Source organism: Podarcis vaucheri, assembly GCF_965113315.1.
Source record: "Podarcis vaucheri genome assembly, chromosome: 6".
NCBI lineage: Eukaryota > Metazoa > Chordata > Lepidosauria > Squamata > Lacertidae > Podarcis > Podarcis vaucheri.
This window is the reverse complement of record NC_138764.1, coordinates 52,240,640-52,259,647: the sequence shown is the minus strand read 5'-3', so window position 1 is coordinate 52,259,647 and position 19,008 is coordinate 52,240,640. Positions and strand designations below refer to the sequence as shown.

Here is a 19,008-nt window from a genome sequence, read left to right as displayed (position 1 = left end):
TGTGATAATCTGCAACTGGTCTTGGATGGAGTCTGATCAACTGTGAGTGGTTTTTCTGGTCAGGTGGTTTTGAATGAAACTACCACAGTGTATGTAAATAATCCAAGCCAAAGCAAATGTCATTCAGCCCCGGCTTCAAGTTATCAAACACAGGGATGAGAGGGAGGGAGGAGAAATTTAGGCTGCCTCAAGCACACATCAAGGAGTGCTAGTGAGGAGTGTCCAAGCCAGCCAGCCAGCCTCCACTTTGAGATGAGCCAAAAGTAAGGTGAGGCAATAGAAGGAGGAAAAGGGCAAGAGAGAAGCAGACAGAAGCTCAAGGTATTGTAGAACTCGGCATCATTCAAGGGGCCAGGATTATCCTAAAGATACCATAGCAGGGTTGAATTTATCAGTTGCTAGTTGGGAAGAAATAGGCATTCTAACAATACAACTCATCCTATGGAACATTTGTAACAAAATTTTATAAAGCCACTATGCAGTATTGATGTTTTCCAATTATAAAAGCTCTGGATGTATGGCTCTTCTCCCCTAATAGCTTTGCTATTAGTATCTTGCAAGATAAAAATACATATTTCTCAGCTATTATTTTGAAAGGAGCACTTATGAATCACAAAATGACTATGTTGTTGTTCATGAGGTGCACTTTGCTTTTAATCTGCAACAGGAGTTGCGAGTGACTCAGGAGCTGTGGAAGGGCAGGGCAAGCAGGACATAAGGGAAAGAAGAATGCTGGCTTGGGAAGCCCTGCAGCATAGAAAATCATAGATTTGTAGAGTGGGAAGGGATCCTGAAGATCATCTAGTCCAACCCATTGCAATTTCTTTGGGTTGCATCCAATGTAGTGCTAAGTTTAAGAAGATTGGCAATGAACTTGTTTCACTCGCTCAGGAATTTGGAACCTGCGGCCCTCCATGAGTTTTGTAGACTACAGCTCCCACCATTTTTTATCATTGCCCAAGCCAGCAGGGGCTGCTGGGAACTGGAGTCCAATGGCATCTGGTGGGCCACAGGTTCCCCCTCCTTGCAGATTGTCCTGTTCAAGTGTATCCTCTTGTGCAAAGGGTTCTGCAGTTGGATAGCTCGTATTCATATGTACAATTTGTACAGAAAAGAAAAGGAAATTCTACCGCATTTCCACCAACCCAAGCTCTTGTGTAACCATTGCATTTATTTTCCCAGAACTTGGTTGCTGCTTTATTTCAATAGGTTAGTTTATTTTACCTTATTTTAGCTCTGCTTGAGTTATCAGCTGTGTTTTATTCTATATAATGCTTTCAGTACTGATGCAGTTTAATACTCATGCGTTGACTGCCACCTTGAAGCTGAGGTAGTAGATGGTATATAAACATTTTAATGAATGAAGAAATAAAATGAAATAAAAATGAATGGTTTTACCCATGGTCTTGTTGTAGACTGCTAGCACAGTCTGAACTCTTGTTGACAACATTGCTACAATTATTATGAAACAATAAGAATGTCACCAAAATGGCAATACATTGTTTCTTGCCATTAAATATCTGAGAGTTATTAATATCTTGTCCCACATGCCCCAGATCTCCTTTCTGGTTGAAATGGGGCACCTGTTTACTACTACTACTACTATTACTACTACTACTACTACTAATAATAATAATAATAATTTATTATTTATACCCCGCCCATCTGGCTGAGTTTCCCCAGCCACTCTGGGCGGCTTCCAATCAAGTGTTAAAAACAATACAGCATTAAATATTAAAAACTTCCCTAAACAGGGCTGCCTTCAGATATCTTTTAAAGAGAAGATAGCTGCTTATTTCCTTCACATCTGAAGGGAGGGTGTTCCACAGGGTGGGCGCCACTACTGAGAAGGCACTCTGTCTGGTTCCCAGTAACCTCACTTCTCACAATGAGGGAACCGCCAGAAGGCCCTCGGCACTGGATCTCAGTGTCTGGGCTGAATGATGGGGGTGGAGACGCTCTTTCAGGTATACAGGACCGAGGCTGTTTAGGGGTTTAAAGGTCAGCACCAACACTTTTGAATTGTGTTCGGAAACGTACTGGGAGCCAATGCAGATCTCTCAGGACCGGTGTTATGTGGTCCCAGTGGCTGCTCCCAGTCACCAGTCTAGCTGCCGCATTCTGGATTAATTGCAGTTTCCGGGTCACCTTCAAAGGTAGCCCCACGTAGAACACATTGTAGTTGTCCAAGCGGGAGATAACCAGAGCATGCACCATAAGATAACTAGAGCATGCACCATAAGATAACTAGAGCATGCACCACTCTGGCAAGACAGTCCGCAGGCAGGTAGGGTATCAGCCTGCGTTCCAGGTGGAGCTGGTAGACAGCCAGGTGGAGCTGGTAGAATTGCATTTTCCATGGCACCCAATTTTCCCAGATGCACCACATATGGATGGGAGTGCTTTACCAGCTCACAAATCCTGTAGCTGTCATCTTGTGAATAGGTACCTACCTGGCCCACTTCCCAGTACTTACTGAGAGTGATGGCATGGCCAGGAGGGTGTGATTGCCAACGCCAAATGCTTCTGGGAGGCTTTGTAAGCAAGCAGTCCCTTGAACGTGCAATGCATGCCAGAAGACTAGAAACACTAGGAAATTGTCGTTCTTATGGTACCCAGCTTCTACTTACATGTAGTGATATTCAAGAGTTCAGTGAAACAGAAGCCTTTGTGTCTGGAATGGAGATGGGCAAGCCACCCCTTCCATCAGCCTCTGATGCAATTTGGAGGAAAGGGGAGCAGAAAGGTCTAATTCACTGAGCAAAGACTGAGCTGGGTTCTGAGGTTTTCAGTCTGTGATGTGTAGGGACGTCATTTATCCCCACCACCACCATATATGTACACACACGCATATATGTAAATTTAAGGAAATAAATACAGTGGAACCTTGATTCCTGAACGGCTTAGTTGCTGAACAAATTGGCTGCCAAATGCTGCAAACCCGGAAGTAAGTGTTCTGGTTTGCGAACTTTTTTTGGAAGCCAAATATCCAACACAGCTTCTGCTTGAGTGCAAGAAGATCCTGCAGCCAATCAGAAGCCCTGCCTTGGTTTTCGAACAGTTTCGGGAGTCGAACGAACTCCCGGAATGGATTAAGTTCGAGAATCAAGGTACCACTGTAATACAATAAGTTAAATAAAAATGCAATGTATCTCACCATAATGAGGAAGACTGTGACCTGATGTATGTGCCATCCAGCTGCTAACTGAAGTTGGGTTACTTTAAGGCTCCTGTTCTCATTTCTTAGGGATCTTTATCTTTGAACCAGTGTTGATCCTCTATTTTTTGCAGATAAAATCGCTCAGATTCGGGAAGAAGTAGACTCCACCGTGGGAGCAGGACCGGGGCGGGAGAGTGCTAGAGCTCTGTCTAGTCAAGTTGAGTGGGATCAATTCCAATCTGTTACCTCCGAGGATGTGGACAGGCTGCTTGGACGAGTGAAACCAACCACCTGTCTCCTGGATCCTTGCCCATCCTGGTTTATAAAAGCTAGCCGGGAAGGACTGGGCGATGGGCTTCGTGGGGTGGTGAATGACTCCCTCCGTGAGGGAGCCTTCCCAGACCCGCTGAAAGAGGCGGTTATTACACCGCTTCTTAAAAAACCATCTTTAGATGCGGCCACGATGGCCAACTATCGCCCAGTCTCAAATCTTCCATTCCTGGGCAAGGTGATTGAGCGAGCGGTTGCCAAACAACTCCAGGCACGCCTGGAAGAAGCGGACCATTTGGATCCCTTCCAGTCGGGATTCAGGCCTCATCATGGGACTGAAACTGCCTTGGTCGCACTGGTTGATGATCTCCGGCGGGCTAGGAACAAAGGTGAGAGCTGTTTCCTAGTTCTGCTGGATCTCTCAGCGGCGTTTGATACCATCGACCATAGCATCCTTCTGGACCGTCTTGAGGGGCTGGGAGCTGGGGGCACTGTTATACAGTGGTTCCGCTCCTTCCTCCTGGGCCGTGTTCAGAAAGTGTGGGGGGGATGAGTGTTCAGACCCCTGGGCTCTCACTTGTGGGGTGCCTCAGGGTTCTGTCCTCTCCCCCATGCTTTTCAACATTTACATGCAGCCGCTGGGAGAGATCATCAGGAGGTTTTGGTTGGGTGTTCATCAGGATGCGGATGATACCCAGCTCTACCTCTCTTTTAAATCAGAACCAGTGAAGGCGGTGAAGGTCCTGCGTGAGTGTCTGGAGGCGGTTGGAGGATGGATGGCGGCTAACAGATTGAGGTTGAATCCTGACAAGACAGAAGTACTGTTTTTGGGGGACAGGAGGCGGGCAGGTGTGGAGGATTCCCTGGTCTTGAATGGGGTAACTGTGCCCCTGAAGGACCAGGTGCGCAGCCTGGGAGTCATTTTGGACTCACAGCTGTCCATGGAGGCACAGGTCAAATCTGTGTCCAGGGCAGCTGTTTACCAGCTCCATCTGGTACGTAGGCTGAGACCCTATCTGCCTGCGGACTGTCTCGCCACAGTGGTGCATGCTCTGGTTATCTCCCGCTTGGACTACTGCAATGCACTCTACGTGGGGCTACCTTTGAAGGTGACTCAGAAACTACAACTAATCCAGAATGCGGCAGCTAGACTGGTGACTGGGGGCGGCCGCCGAGACCATATAACACTGGTCTTGAAAGACCTACATTGGCTCCCAGTACGTTTCCAAGCACAATTCAAAGTGTTGGTGCTGACCTTTAAAGCCCTAAACGGCCTCGGTCCAGTATACCGGAAGGAGCGTCTCCACCTCCATCATTCTGCCCGGACGCTGAGGTCCAGCACCAAGGGCCTTCTGCCGGTTCTCTCATTGTGAGAAGCAAAGCTACAGGGAACCAGGCAGAGGGCCTTCTCGGTAGTGGCGCCCACCCTGTGGAACACCCTTCCAGCAGATGTCAAAGCGATAAACAACTACCTGACATTCAGAAGACATCTTAAGGCAGCCCTGTTCAGGGAAGTTTTTAACGTGTGATATTTTACTGTATTTTTGTTTTTTATGGAAGCCGCCCAGAGTGGCTGGGGAGGCCCAGCCAGATGGGCGGGGTATAAATAAATTATTATTATTATTATTATTATTATTATTATTATTATTATTATTATTATTATTAGGTTCTTTGGTTCGTGTTCTGCAGAGTGGAACACATGGCTACTTTAATGTCATTTCCTCACATTAGCAATGCCTAAGGATACCAGCTGCTGCTGTTGGCTTTGTGCACAGCATACATGCCCCCCCCCCCGAGAATCCTGGGAATGGTAGTTTGAGAATGCTGGTAATTGTAGCACTGCGAGGGATAAGCTACAGTTTCCAGGATTTTGGGGGTTGGTGCTTTAAATGTATGGTAGGTATGCAGTCATTGTTTGTTTGTTTTCAGATTAGGATACAGACTCCATTGGGTCTGGTCTGCAGCTATGTATCCTTTGATTTTTCCCGATCCCCCTCCCCCATTGCTAAAGCAGTATGAATATAGATCTGTATCCTTTTGCCATATATTCACATTGTGTGATCTTTAAGGATTGTGATCTCCTGACCTGAGCGTCCTAAATCTTACCTGTAGACAGATGTTTGTAGATGTAGACGTGCTTCTTGAAAGACCTGTGGGATGCTGGAGTTACTAGTTAACACAATAGTATTTCAAAGCTTACCTATGCTCAAGGTGCATCACGTAGACAAGATTTTACAGTTTGCTAATGGTTCTTGCAGAAATCATTGTAGTGAAAAAGCAAAGGTTGCCTATAAGTCACACAGTGGTTCAAATAATATTTCTGGAAAGGCATCATGAAACTATTTCCCTAAAACCTATCTTTCAGCTGCTTAAAGAAATGAGATGGTGGCTCTTTCACGACATTAAGTTAATGTTTAAATAGGTTGTTCAGCAAAAAAACACACCATGGTTTGGGCTCCTTGTTCAAGAAAATGCTGCTTCATTATTTGATGGTGGCTTCCATTCCTGCAAGCTCACCTATGCAATCTTAATAAGTAACCTAAAAGCTGACTTGTGTGATTTAGTAACAATGTGGGAAATTTGTGTCTAAATTGCTGATCTTTGCTTCCTTTTCCTGTTCTTGGGATGGAGCCCTTTGGTTTTATTCTATCAAAATCTATTCAGAACATTATTTCTGCTGCAATGTTTTGGGGAAAATCTGTTGTATGTTTGCTTGCCAGTGGTGGATTGAACCAAAGCTGGCAGAGACAAAAAGATGCTGGACTAACTAATTTCAAAAAAATGACATTCCTGATTCAGTTGTCACCATGTCTATGCCAGATCAGAATTCCTAATCCCATGCAGGTCTGCTCAGAATTAAGCCCTGTAATAGGAATGCAGAACAGTTAGTACAGCAGACCAATACAGCTCCTAATCTAGAAATCTAGGGAAAGTACTTCCTTTCTGATTTTCTGACACACAAATGGCAGAAGTTTACCAATTTATTCTCAGACAGCAGGAGAAAAATTTATCCCCGCCCGCCAAGTCAGACAGTATTGCCCCGTTCAGTTGTCCTGAAAATGCATAGAAAGATGAGGAAACACTTTCTGAAAATAAGGAGGAAGCAAAAAGGAAAGGAGGAGGGAACTATGAGAGAATGGAAGACTGAGCAACATGAGAAGGTGCCCAGGAGGTCATGTCAAGGCTATATGAGATCCTCAGATTGCCCACCTGCCAGCATCTCTGTTGCTATTATCTGACTACATATTAAGACCTCCACAAGGAGAGAATCCTGTGACTGTGAGTAGGACTGCCAGTGAGAATTTATTTATTATAAAGGTGGGAAGCATCTCCTTAGATGCTTGTTTCTTTTTCTTTTTAACCGGTGCTAGGCTGCAGAAACACTCCATTAACAGGATGTGCTTTCTCCTATTCTACCTTGCTCAGCTGGTACACTTTCTCCTCTTCCACAATTGTCCTTGTTCATTTTTTTGTGACGCTACCAGTGTTTGTTTAATGAAGAAATGTGTTGCTATTGTGAAAGGTTAACTGGAAGTCCTTTACAAGTGTGACGTGCAAACAATCCTCGCCAACCTACTTCAAGGTGCAGATTGCATTTACTCTGTTCACAGAGAACATGAAAGCAGAGGGGAAACGTAGATGGCCCCAATGAAGAAAAATAATCCAGACTGAATGTTAGAGCAGATTTTATTTTTTTACCACTTTACCCACAAGATGGTGCTGTGCTACCCATGAATGCATAGATACCATTGTCTTTATGGTTCCTAAATTGCCATTTGAAAAACTATTTTATTAGGATTGGTGAAACAGTGTTATAGCTAGCGCCTGTGACCATTTACTGAAAATTAAATCCCACTGAGTTCAGTAAGCATAACATCTCTAAGTTCTGTTTCTGTGCGTGACGGTAGGCTGGCTAGCTAGCTGGGAGGGTTGTCATTGCCTCCACCCCACTTGAAGGAGAAACAACTCACCCTGTGTCTGTAAGAACCAAGGAATCCATCTAAATTGCGGCATAAAATGGCTCCCCGTCTGAAAATGGGAGTATCTATGCCAAAGAGGAAGCTCTGACAACCAGACTTTGGGGACAGGGTTAGCATTATATGTGGCAAGCCTCGTTTTGGTTTCACTATCTTCCGTAGTTCTGTGTACCAGTCAAGCCCGCATAACAGCTGTTTCCATAACAATTATCAATAAAGTAATTATGGCACAATTCAGCCCTCTGACACACAGAGCTAAACTACATTCCTCCTCCTGCCCTGACTCACGAGCTGTGGTACAGCCACGTCAGCAAATGAGATGCTGCAGCTGTCAGTATTTAAATGCCAAGGAAGGGGGCTGGAGAAAGCTTGCTGTTTCTAAGAAGATGCATCCAATGTCAGAGTGTCATGGAAGAGAGACAGCTTGTCTAATGGAGACCACTGCTTTGGGCAATATTAGAGATAACCAGATCTGGAATCAGTCCCCACAACCACCACCTTCAAATAACTTGGGTTATTTCATTGCCCAATGTTGATCCTGCTTTATCCTATTCTACTTACCTATTTAAAAGATGTTAGTACTGAGCTGGTATCTAACTCTAGAGCAGCAGCCCTGAGCCCAAGAGCTACAGCCAGAAGTGGCTCACCCTGTGAGGCAGAACTGCAGAGCTTCCCAGCCTCTGCCACCCACCAGGAGAGAGGAAAGATGGCTGAGAGGTCAGGGTGTGTAGGCATACCAGCAGAGACAATCTGGTGCTCCCACCAAAATGTCTTCACTGCTCTGATCTCCTTTGTTGGAGGTTTTTAAGCAGAGGTTGGTCATCTGTCATGGATGCTTTAGTGGAGATTCCTGCATAGCAAGAAATTGGACTAGATGACTCTCAGGGTCCTTTCCAACCCAACTCCCAGGAAGCAGCAGCAACAAACTTGCCAGGAAGCCCCAACAAATGATCCACTTCTGGGTATAGCAAATCTCTACTACAAGACTTTTCTTCTCCTAATCTGTTTGTGCCTTAACTGGAGGGATCAGCCAGGAGGGGAGTGTAGAAATTCTGCCTTTGTTTCTAATATGTTCTTCTCTTCAAAATGTTAAGCTAGAGATTGCTACCAGGTGACCTGTTTATACTGTAAATCACTTCAAGATGGCTTACGGGAAGCCATTCAGAAGCCCATTGGGCCAAGCAAAAATCACACAATGTTCTGCCACTGAGAGGTCAAGAAGAATCAACAGGGTTGCACGCCCCCTGTTGATCAACAAAGGGGGGTCCTCTCTATCAACAAAGGTCATTCATTTATCAGGAGCCTGAACTGAAATGGGGTTAGAAACTTGGTCTCATCCACACAACTAATGACATATCAAGCCAGGTTATGCAGGCTTGGCTTATGGACTCACGTTAGGCACCTGCTACGGCTGAAATTTTTGAATTGGCCACAACTCTCTCTAAAAATTCCAGCACACAATGCATATATGTGAGAAATAGCTGTGACGAAAAAGTTGTTTAGCTGGTTCAAACATTACAGCTGAACAGCACAGATCCATACAGTGTATCAAAGCTGCAACGTGCGAATTGTCTGTTTTGATGGACCTGCCTGCTTCTTCATCAACATTCTCACTTTCTCAACCCAGTTAATTATTATTAAAAGGGAGTAATGAGGAGAAACATGTGCCAAAGTCCATTGTGAGATAAAGAGGCAACAGGCGACACCTTTTTGGGCAGTCATGAGCCAAACACCAGCCACTACTGAGCCACCCACTGCCAGGCCTGAAGAGAAGAAACTTACCTTTGAAGTGCCAGACATCATTGTTGTCGTCCTTTATTTCGCCTTTGTCCTTGCTGTTGGAATATGGGTAAGTCAGCCGTTTTGCAGTGACTAGTAGTGCTAGATGTCTCTTGTTTTTAAGAAAGGCCTCTTCACTGAACAACATAGCACTGTAGTGATGCTCCTATTTAACATCTCTTTTCCTTTTGGCTGCATAGAACAGAGCCAGGTTTCCTCCCTTTTTTCCCATCTAAGGTCCTAGGTGGGCATAAATCTGTGTTCAGCTGTGCTTTTCAGAGCTGCAAAGCCATTATTTTTTCCCCTCCTCTTCATTTCAGTCTTCTCTTCGAGCCAGTCGGGGAACAGTTGGAGGCTATTTCTTGGCTGGAAGATCCATGACATGGTGGCCAGTAAGTATGTAATAACCCACACCTTGAGAACAGCCTTTGCCAGATGTTGCAGATGACTGCAGCTCCCATTAGTCCCAGGCAGTGTAATGGTGGAATCTGATGGGCGCTGAGTCCAAGAACATCTGGGGGTGCCGAGTTGGTTGCATTACTCTTGATCAGAGGTGGCCAGCCTTCCAGATGTAGCTGGAGTAAAACTCCCATCACCAAATCACCATTGGGCTTGTTGTCTGAGCTGATGGGAGCTGGAATCCAGTGCTTTTCTTTCAGGGGGTATTCAAGGGTACGCAGTTCTGGCACCTAGAAGAAAAGTACTGCTGGAATCCATCAGCATATTGAGGGCACCATGTAGGCTATCTCTGTTTAAAAAGCAGTATTCCTTACAGTGTGGTTTAAGCAATTGACATACAGATGTCAAGGGATAGTTGAAGGCTGAGAAAGAGGGAAAATGAAACTGGGATGATCCTTGCTGTGGTGAAAAACAAATGAAAGAACGCTGCACTAGCTGTAGGAGGAAAGTGGTGAGGGTGGGGGTGATAAGAAAGGAAGAATGTGGCATATCTTTCCTGCTGTAACAAATATGTAGCTAGGAAGGTTATGCCAACTGCTGCACTCTCAGCATCACAAATCATAGCCTTGTTGCACGGTTGCAAAGCAGTTAGTACTGCAAGCACTGAAGGAAATACATATTGAAGATTTAAAACTTTAGGGCAGTTTTTAAAATACATAGTTTTCCAGGAGTGTGTGCTTGTGAGTGAATATGGATGTGAATATGGCAATTGAAGCCAAAACACTGTTTCAAGGGAAGTCCTAGTGGACACACTGAAACTCAATTCATGCACCGGATTGCACTGTTAAATGTTCATGCACCCAAATGAACCACCAGTGATGTAAAGCAGGGATAAGGAACCTATGGCTGTTCAGTTCCCATCAGTCCCAGCCAGCCTAGGCAATGGTCAGAAAAGATGGGAGCTGGAGTCTATTAACATGTGAAGGCCTCGGGTTCCCCATCCCTGGTGCAAAACCTTTAGAAACAGCAATAAACAAGCAGCCATATTGCTGGAAGCATATGAAGCATATCAATTCTGGAATTTAATATATATCTGGTAACATCAGGCTTTTGCAAAGTGGCATTGTTGTTGCAAATAAGAGAGCCAATTTCTTTTTAAAAAATCCAGCACATCCAACAACCCTAAAGATAAAAACAAAAACAAGGCCTTTTTCAAATAAAAATGAAACAACGGCAGGAGTCTCTTTTGCACTGTCTACTAACTTCTTCATTTATTGAGCAACTGTGTTAGGACTGCAACTCTCCACACTAAACCACCCAGATATAAATCTCTAAAATGATTCACTGGAAAGGCATAAACCTTTTGAAGGACACATTTTCTTTGGAGCAGAAAGGTAATATAACAATAATTTAAAGACCCAGAGAAATAAGTGTCAGAGGAGTAAATATCCTTTTTGCCCTGTCACAAAAGAACACAAGGCTGTAGATCTTGCAAGTGTTTAACTGCAAGCTGAATGCAGTTTTGAACTCCAACATTAATTGTAAATTCCATAGGCTACGTTTTCTCCCCTGGAGACACGCACTCGCACCTGGTTATTGTTCTAATGCGCTTTGTGATTCACTTTCTCCCAGGTGACATGTAAGCATTGGCTTACCTGTAGCCTCTACAGTTTCATTGCAGGAAATTTAAGGGGCTGCCAAGAAGTCAAGTGTCCCCATCATCGGTCCTGCTGGACTTAGTTTTTTCAGGGAGAACAAAACTTCCTGGGAACTGAATCCAAGCAGAGGCTTGGATTCCCATCACCCTGAGTAAGGTGTCTGTTTAGCATTCTTCATTTATCTCTTGTTTTGGTATCCCATGGAAGCCCAGGGCAGCTAACAGCAACAGCAAGATACAAAATATAATAAAACGATGATTAAAATATCTAGCAACATGGAGCCTTTAATTTGGGATGCCTCCTAAGTGTCCTTTCTAAATGAAGACCTGATCTAATAATCCTGCTCATGTTGCAGGAAATCTCACATTATACACTATCTTCAACTTTTTGCAGATCACCTACACTGTGGGTTACCAGAGTTTGGGTTCAGTAATGTGGAAAGGCAGCATACAGAGTTCCCAGAGAAGAGGGATTGGTTGTTAAACTACTTTGGGAATTGTAGCTCTCTGGAGGTGGAGGAATAGGGACCACTTAACAACTCAGCACCCTTAACAAACTACAGTTCCCAGGGTTATTTGGGGAAAGCCATGACTGTCTAAAGTGACATGTATTGTGCCCATGAGGCCTCAGTTACGGTATGAAGCAATTCCCTTTCCAGGGTTTCACTTTGGGTCCGAGAAGACCATTACCTAAATCGTAACCGGCCTTTGCTTGGGATAGGAAGTAATGTTTCCCTAAACTCTTAACTCCGCCTCAGGCTGATTAGTGTGACTTTTTCTCCCCCAAAGCTGGAGGAAATGTTGGTAGAGGATGAATCGCCGCACAACATCCTTTTACTGCCCCTGTGTTCCAGGATATAGGGAGCGCATTATGGGTTTAGACCCAAGTGCTGCTAGGAAAATTATAAACTCTGGTTACTTAAGGCCACTGTGGCATTGTATTACATGGCTTTACGTCGCCTCTTTTATACTGTCTACTACAATAAGGACATGTGTCTTAAGGAAAGTGTTTACATTTCTTGGGAGCCTTTCTGTTTACCCAAGATATGAATGCGTATTGTAGCCGTTAGTCTTTCAATCAGAGGCTTCCCAGATGAGATGTTTGCAAGTGTTTGCTTCAGGAAAGGTTTTCAGTCTTATCTCGTATTAATATTTTAACTATCCCAAAGGTGAGGAGCAGGTCAGATTCCATTAATCTTTGCTTAGGGCTCAGCAGTGCAAGAGGCAGAAAGACCTGCTACTTGGAAAAGGAAAACCACAGAGCAAGTGAGGCAATACCTTTTATGGGGGGTGGGAACCCAGTAATGTTGAAAATGCTGGATTACAAAAAATAAAAGTGTAAGTATTGAAAGCAAACAGCAACAAGGGAGTAATGTCACATTGGTCCAGTAACAGGTAGAAAATTAGAAAAATGGAGCAGACTAGTCTGGAATCCTTTCCCCTAGTATTTTGTTAGGTTGTTGGGTCTTCTTATTTTCACATATACATAAGGAGCATGCATTCAGGAATATTGTCCAGAGACATCTGGAATGGATAAAGCACCTACATTTCTGTGATATAAACCTATGGGGTCAAAAGCCATAAGTTATCTCTAATCACACAAGCGCTTTCCTTTTTAAAAAAAGAAAAGAAAAGAAAATAACAAAAAATATTTCTTGCAATCACATCAGGAAATAACAGTACACAGCCAGTATGTACTGGATACAACCTGAGGTGTGCCTCATAACTTACGTCTACATTTTCATATCTTCTCCTCAGTAACAGCACTGTTAAAATAAACCCAAGTATTTCACAGTCTCTAACCTTTCACAGTTTACACTCTGTATATTTTTAACCAAACAGAGCCACCTACTTCGAACACACACTGCTGGGCTGGGTGCCCCATTGCTTGTCGAGGCAATATTTTCCTTCATGGCAGGCCAAGCTGAAGCTTCCAGCATGCAGTATAAATATTTGCCCGCAGATATTATGTCCTGCATTCTTTCATGTAAGACATGATCCAGTTCCGCCCTGCCCCTGCTCCAGAGTCCCTGGTTTGAGATGCTCCGGGTTGGCTGTGACGCTTGACTTGAATCAAGTTGCCTTTACGTTGCAGAAAACATCAATTCATGTAACTTTGGTGAATCCTTGAAGGTCTCCTTCATTACAATGAATATATTACAATGAAAAATTGATTATTGCATGATAAATATTTAAATGTGTTTATTTAAGTATTTACTTTGAAAAGCATTTGTCCTTTGCAGATGTTAAGTGGCTAAAATGCATGATCACCATTGGTGGCATGGCTGATCACGCTGCTCAGCGTAGATTGACACCTTCAGACTCAAAATTTGCACCACCATTTTTGTTTTCAACACAGTTACAACATTCTTAAAACATCATTACATACTGTGCAACCTTGTTCCTCTTGGCAGTGCCACTATTTATGCACATTATCCATATCTGTGTATTTATATTTGTACATGTAGCAGACTTAAAAGTTTGGCTGGTTTGGAGCTTCATGTTCAGCTGGTTTGGCCAATTAGCAATGATTAACCTGAAGTTAGGGACGCGAGCGGTGCTGTGGGTAAAACCTCAGCGCCTAGGGCTTGCCGATTGCATGGTCGGCGGTTCAAATCCCCGCAATGGGGTGAGCTCCCGGCTTTCAGTCCCAGCTCCTGCCAACCTAGCAGCTCGAAAGCACCCTTAAGTGCAAGTAGATAAATAGGTACCGCTTTATAGCGGGAAGGTAAACTGTGTTTCCGTGTGCTGCGCTGGCTCGCCAGATGCAGCTTGTCACGCTGGCCACGTGACCCAGAAGTGTCTCCGGACAGCGCTGGCCCCCGGCCTCTTAAGTGAGATGGGCACAGAACCCTAGAGTCGGACACTACTGGCCCGTACAGGTAGGGGCACCTTTACCTTTAAGTAGGAAGCAGTACAGTTGAATGAGGTTTTGTGTGACATCCTCCATGACTGGCCACCCAGAAGATACTGGAATGGCCTGATCAGTTTTCAAGTGACCAGGCCAGCTGATTGATCTGACATTATCACTCCCACGTTGAGACTAGTTTGGGGTGTGCCTGGCCTTTAGTAGCTATGTGTGCCTTCTAAAAGTGCACACATACAACCACTAGTGGGATCTGGAGCCATCCTAAGACATTTTGCTCCTTGGAACAAGGCGGAATAAGGAAGTGGAGACAAACCAAGATAGAAATTCACCTTGGGGAGAAATGAGGCGTATATAGATACAAGCTAGCAGCCTAATACCTGACATTGCTCAAAAATTAGGAAGCCAAAAAATCAGCACGGTTTTGAAAGGGTCAGTCCACCATCTTGATTTAAAATGGTGTCCAATTGTACCCAAACATAAACAAAAATCCACTCCTTGTACTCAGGAACCATCGTGTTAAATTTGGTTACGATATCATAGGAGGTGCCCAGATGTGTAGCAAACAGACAACTTTCCAAAATATATAGCAGAGAAATAAACAGAGAAAAACATGCAGTCAGCTCTTCCAATTGATGCTTAATTATGCAGATTAAAAGATTATGGCATTTGAGTAGTCCAAGTATTGGCAGCCAAACACTCAGAGCAGTAAAGTAGGAATCTCCATCTTAGGATGAATCACGCAGTCTTTGTTTTTAAACAGGGAAATTAGATTTTGAGGTGTGAACTCTATGCTTTCTCACCACAGATAGAACATACAGCTGACCTTTTTCTGTCAACTAACGGCAGCATTTTGTGTTTTAGATTGGAGCATCTCTGATGTCAAGCAATGTGGGGAGTGGCTTATTTATCGGCCTGGCGGGCACAGGAGCTGCAGGAGGCTTGGCCGTTGGGGGCTTTGAGTGGAACGTAAGATGTCCTTGAAGGATTCAACTTGCTCTTGACAAGGGATGTGGGTGTGGGCATCAGCTTAGTCAAGTGAAGAGGTTATTTGGTACTCCCCAATGCCTGGGTTTTATTGTATCTCCAACAAGACAATTGGAAATGCATAACTGATTTCAGCAGAAACGTTAGTAGGCTCGTGTGGCACATTCCAATGTAAATAAGCAGGATAAAATTAATGCTAGAGCACATTTTCCTAGAACAAACAACAGTCTGAAACTTGGAACCCTCTGTAGCTTCAGATTTATTTTTTATTTTTTTTGAAACATTGGGCTGGATTCATTTGTGCTAGCCAAAGCCAGGGCAGCAAGACCCACATGACCCAGTTACCTCCCCAAATCCCCCAAGAGGATCAAGAGAACCCCCAGAACAGCACATGGGGGCATGGAAAAAGGGGAGATGATTCTATCTGGCAAGAATGAATGAATTAGATGTAGGATTGCCTGTTCGAGGTCTTGAAACAGTGCCTATAGCTTTAAGAGCACTGAGTCATAAAGATCGTATATAGCATCATGGTATTGAAAGAGGCTATTTGACCACTGCTCCATCTTCTTTAGCCTGCAGTGCCATCTAGGTGTGTAGTGCCATTGTTTCAGTGGCTGGTGTCACTTGTGATCTTGGAACTCTTAAAACAAGTTTCTTGGTCTGAATCTGGCAACCTTAGCTGGATATGTATATATGACAAAAGTCAGAATGTGACTAAATTAACTTTTTGTGGTTTGGCATTATAGTTTACTATCTATCTGCCCTAGCCAGATGGGAGAATGAGCCCCTAGTTTTTACCATGTACCCTTGGTCATTTCTTGATGGTAGGAATTGTTCTAGCTATATGTACTCTCTCCCAGAGTTGCCAAATGAGGAATGTCAAGTAAAGGGTTGGTGCCAAGGATTAAAAACAAATGTTTAGTGGATAAGTTATTCTCTAGTTCACCGCTATGGATTTTAGAGAGCATTGGGGCAAATTTGTTTCAAAATTGAAAAGGATGCTAACATGAACACTACTAATGGCAGTATTCTACTCCTAAATGTGAAACTGTCTTCGAGCAAATGTTGATTCATAATAGTCACTTGCAGCAAACGTCAGTTGTATTAATACATTCCTGCAATAAACTCCTGTAGAGTTTCTAAAATAAGAGGATTATCTTGTGGAAAAAATGTTTTAAATGACAAGTGCCTTTTAACTTTCATCAAATTCATGTTATTATCATGATGATGATAATATAGTATTTATGGTAGTTGAGAGGTAATGTGGTTCCCACTTCTATATATTTCAAGAGGGTGTGCAGAAAGCAGGAGAAGGCAGGAGAAGTGAACTGAAAGAGGCTAGCTCTGTGCTAGCATTGTTTGAAAATCATGGGTATGCCGCTACTGGAGGAGCTGGTGCTGCATGCAGTGACAATGCTTCACTCACAGCGCAGGTCTGCAGCTGTCCTGAGGGATGTGTGAGCTTCTCTGCTGCCAACAAAACCGGCAGGTTGGCTGTCTTCAAGATGAATGACTCCTCTTGGTGCAAAAGGTCACCCAGTAATATACCTCCTGTTGCAGCAAAGTTCACTCTGGCTAGAACAACAATGATGTGGGATAAAAGAGGGGGCTCCAGAATAAGGCAGCATTCTTCTGAGCTATCAGCAGTGTTCACCTTCAAGCAGCCTGATCCCATTGCTTGGCTTTAACCACAGCAGTGTGAGCCCTGATGTACAACGTTTCAGCAGAGGTGGGGGACCCATGGAGTTCCAGATGTCAGAGTCTAAAACAGGCATAGGCAAACTCGGCCCTCCAGATGTTTTGCCCAGGATCTATTTCTGGCAACCCACACCCATGGCTTTTGTGATTCACCCTTGTCTTTTGAAAAGTACTGATCAAAGATTGTATCCATTCTCATCTTTACTCCAATCTGTCTAGGGATGGGTGGACTCACGGAAGCCTAGTCCATCCCAGTTCTCAAAAGTGACAGGACTAAGTATATTCTGTTCCATTTCCAGGTGTATTTTTAAATTCCACCTGCAAGCACACATTAGGAATATGTGTTTAGAAGCATCTTATGAAGTAGTCTGAGCATTGCATTCACTTCCCTCAGTTTCTGAAAGTGTGTTGCTAGCCTTCCATGGCCTGAGCAGCTAGCATATGGGTCTTTTTGCTGTCACATGCCTTGAGTGAAGACAGAGCAAGTCTCCCTTGTAATGACAATGGTTAAAGACGTTCCATTGCTCCCAGGGGGAATTGTACAGAAAAAAACCCACAATTGCCTCCAACGCTTAAAGGGGGAGACGGGACTAGACCACTAATAGAATTTGCCAACGTGCTGATTCTGAAGTGGATCATTCTTCTAATCTGGGTCAAGATCTGGCCAGATTGATCAGGTGAGTTCACACTGGAATCTGAGTAGGGCAGATTCCTTCTCCATTCTTACATTAATCCAATGGACTTTGAGCATCTTTTCATCCCTTCCTTCACGTTGTTGAGAACCAAGCAAGGCATTCCAGTTTTGTAGCACATGTTGTATCTGCCGTTCTTGTTCATTAGAAATACTGGCAATTTGCCTTTCCAATTTTTATATAAACTATTGCTTTCATAGAATTGACTGTGTAGCACAAAGTCTGGGCATCCATTGCATGTGTTCTTCTTCTTTGTTAGGCCACCTGGGCATTGCTGGTCCTCGGCTGGATCTTTGTGCCAGTTTACATCTCTTCGGGAGTGGTCACCATGCCTGAATACCTGAGGAAAAGATTTGGAGGGCAGAGGATTCAAATCTACCTATCTGTACTGTCCCTCATCCTGTATATATTCACCAAGATATCAGTATGTATCTCGGGGAAATAGAGTTGTAGCCTGTAGAGCACAGCACTTTCACAGGGAGGTAATGGGTCATTAGTGTGGAAAAGTCATTCCACTATCCTCACTGAACTAGTCCTAAATACTGGATCAGTCCCTTCACTAAACATTATATACAAGCTTTCAGGGCTACCACTCCATGTTGGAGGAGGCCTGTGGTGGTCTCCCTCTTCCATCAATGGGCCCTGGTGGGCTTGTGTGATAGTAATCAATGGTTGGATCTACCTGCCATTGCAATGTTCTCCCCAAAACCCTCATTACTCCAGGGTCTTATGAGAAATTTAAATGCAATGAGACCTAGCTGCCTGATACAGCTTGGACTGCCAGGCCAGGATTTTGTTTAACAGGTGGGGCAGAGCAAGTGTCAGCCATAGGCCCAGTTGGGGTGATGGAGCCTTGACAGGTGTCCAGAGATACCAGGTATGAATTCAGCTAGCTTTTGTCAACACATGCATCAGTTGAGATTCTGGCATTTCTGATGCCTGGTTTGATTATTTTCAAGAGTGATTTTAATGTGATTTTCCAGGTAGAATATTTCTTAGAGATGTCATAATCCGATGCTACTGGTATCAAGGTCCTTTTTCTTGTATTTGTTCCAGACAGATATTTTCTCTGGTGCACTTTTCATCCAAGTCTCCCTTGGTTGGAACCTTTACCTTTCTACAGTGATCTTGTTGGTTGTGACAGCCGTCTACACTATAGCTGGTAACTATGCTGTATAATAATGCCACTACGAAAAGCCAGATATAGCCAGATAGTGTGGACAGTTTCAGGTCATGGTTCATGGATACCAGTGAGGGGGCATCCAGTAGGTGGGGATTTCAACTGATACCAACCAAGCTACCTACAATGGACTTAAAAGTATAGCATCTGTAGTCAAGTTGGTGGGTGGGGAATGTTGTAAACTTCAGATATCTCCAATGTGCTGCGTTCAGACTCGTGCTTTCAAAGCAACTTTGCTGGATTTGAGGATCAAGCTACGTGAGGTGCTCAGCTGTATGACTGTCTTCCCTGAAGTATGTGCTTGAAGTTAAAGCAGCTGTGAGGAGCTAGTATCTGCAGCAGG

The 19,008-nt window shown here is 44.0% G+C and overlaps 1 protein-coding gene across 4 annotated transcripts in view; it reads left to right on the top strand.

The window, feature by feature from the left end:
- Window positions 1-208: 208 nt before the first annotated feature.
- SLC5A9 (solute carrier family 5 member 9) overlaps window positions 209-19,008 on the top strand; it is a 34,059-nt gene continuing 15,259 nt past the window's right edge. Inside the window, exons 1-6 of one of the 4 annotated variants that reach the window (XM_082226738.1) lie at window positions 209-321; window positions 9,052-9,256; window positions 9,507-9,578; window positions 14,973-15,077; window positions 17,745-17,909; window positions 18,542-18,647. In XM_082226738.1, coding sequence (XP_082082864.1) covers window positions 9,128-9,256; window positions 9,507-9,578; window positions 14,973-15,077; window positions 17,745-17,909; window positions 18,542-18,647 — 577 coding nt within the window. In that variant the 5' untranslated portion in view covers window positions 209-321; window positions 9,052-9,127. Of the gene's footprint in view, window positions 322-1,189; window positions 1,210-9,051; window positions 9,257-9,506; window positions 9,579-14,972; window positions 15,078-17,186; window positions 17,471-17,744; window positions 17,910-18,541; window positions 18,648-19,008 lie in introns of those variants that run through there. The other 3 variants (XM_082226736.1, XM_082226737.1, XM_082226739.1) reach the window with 3 other exon arrangements.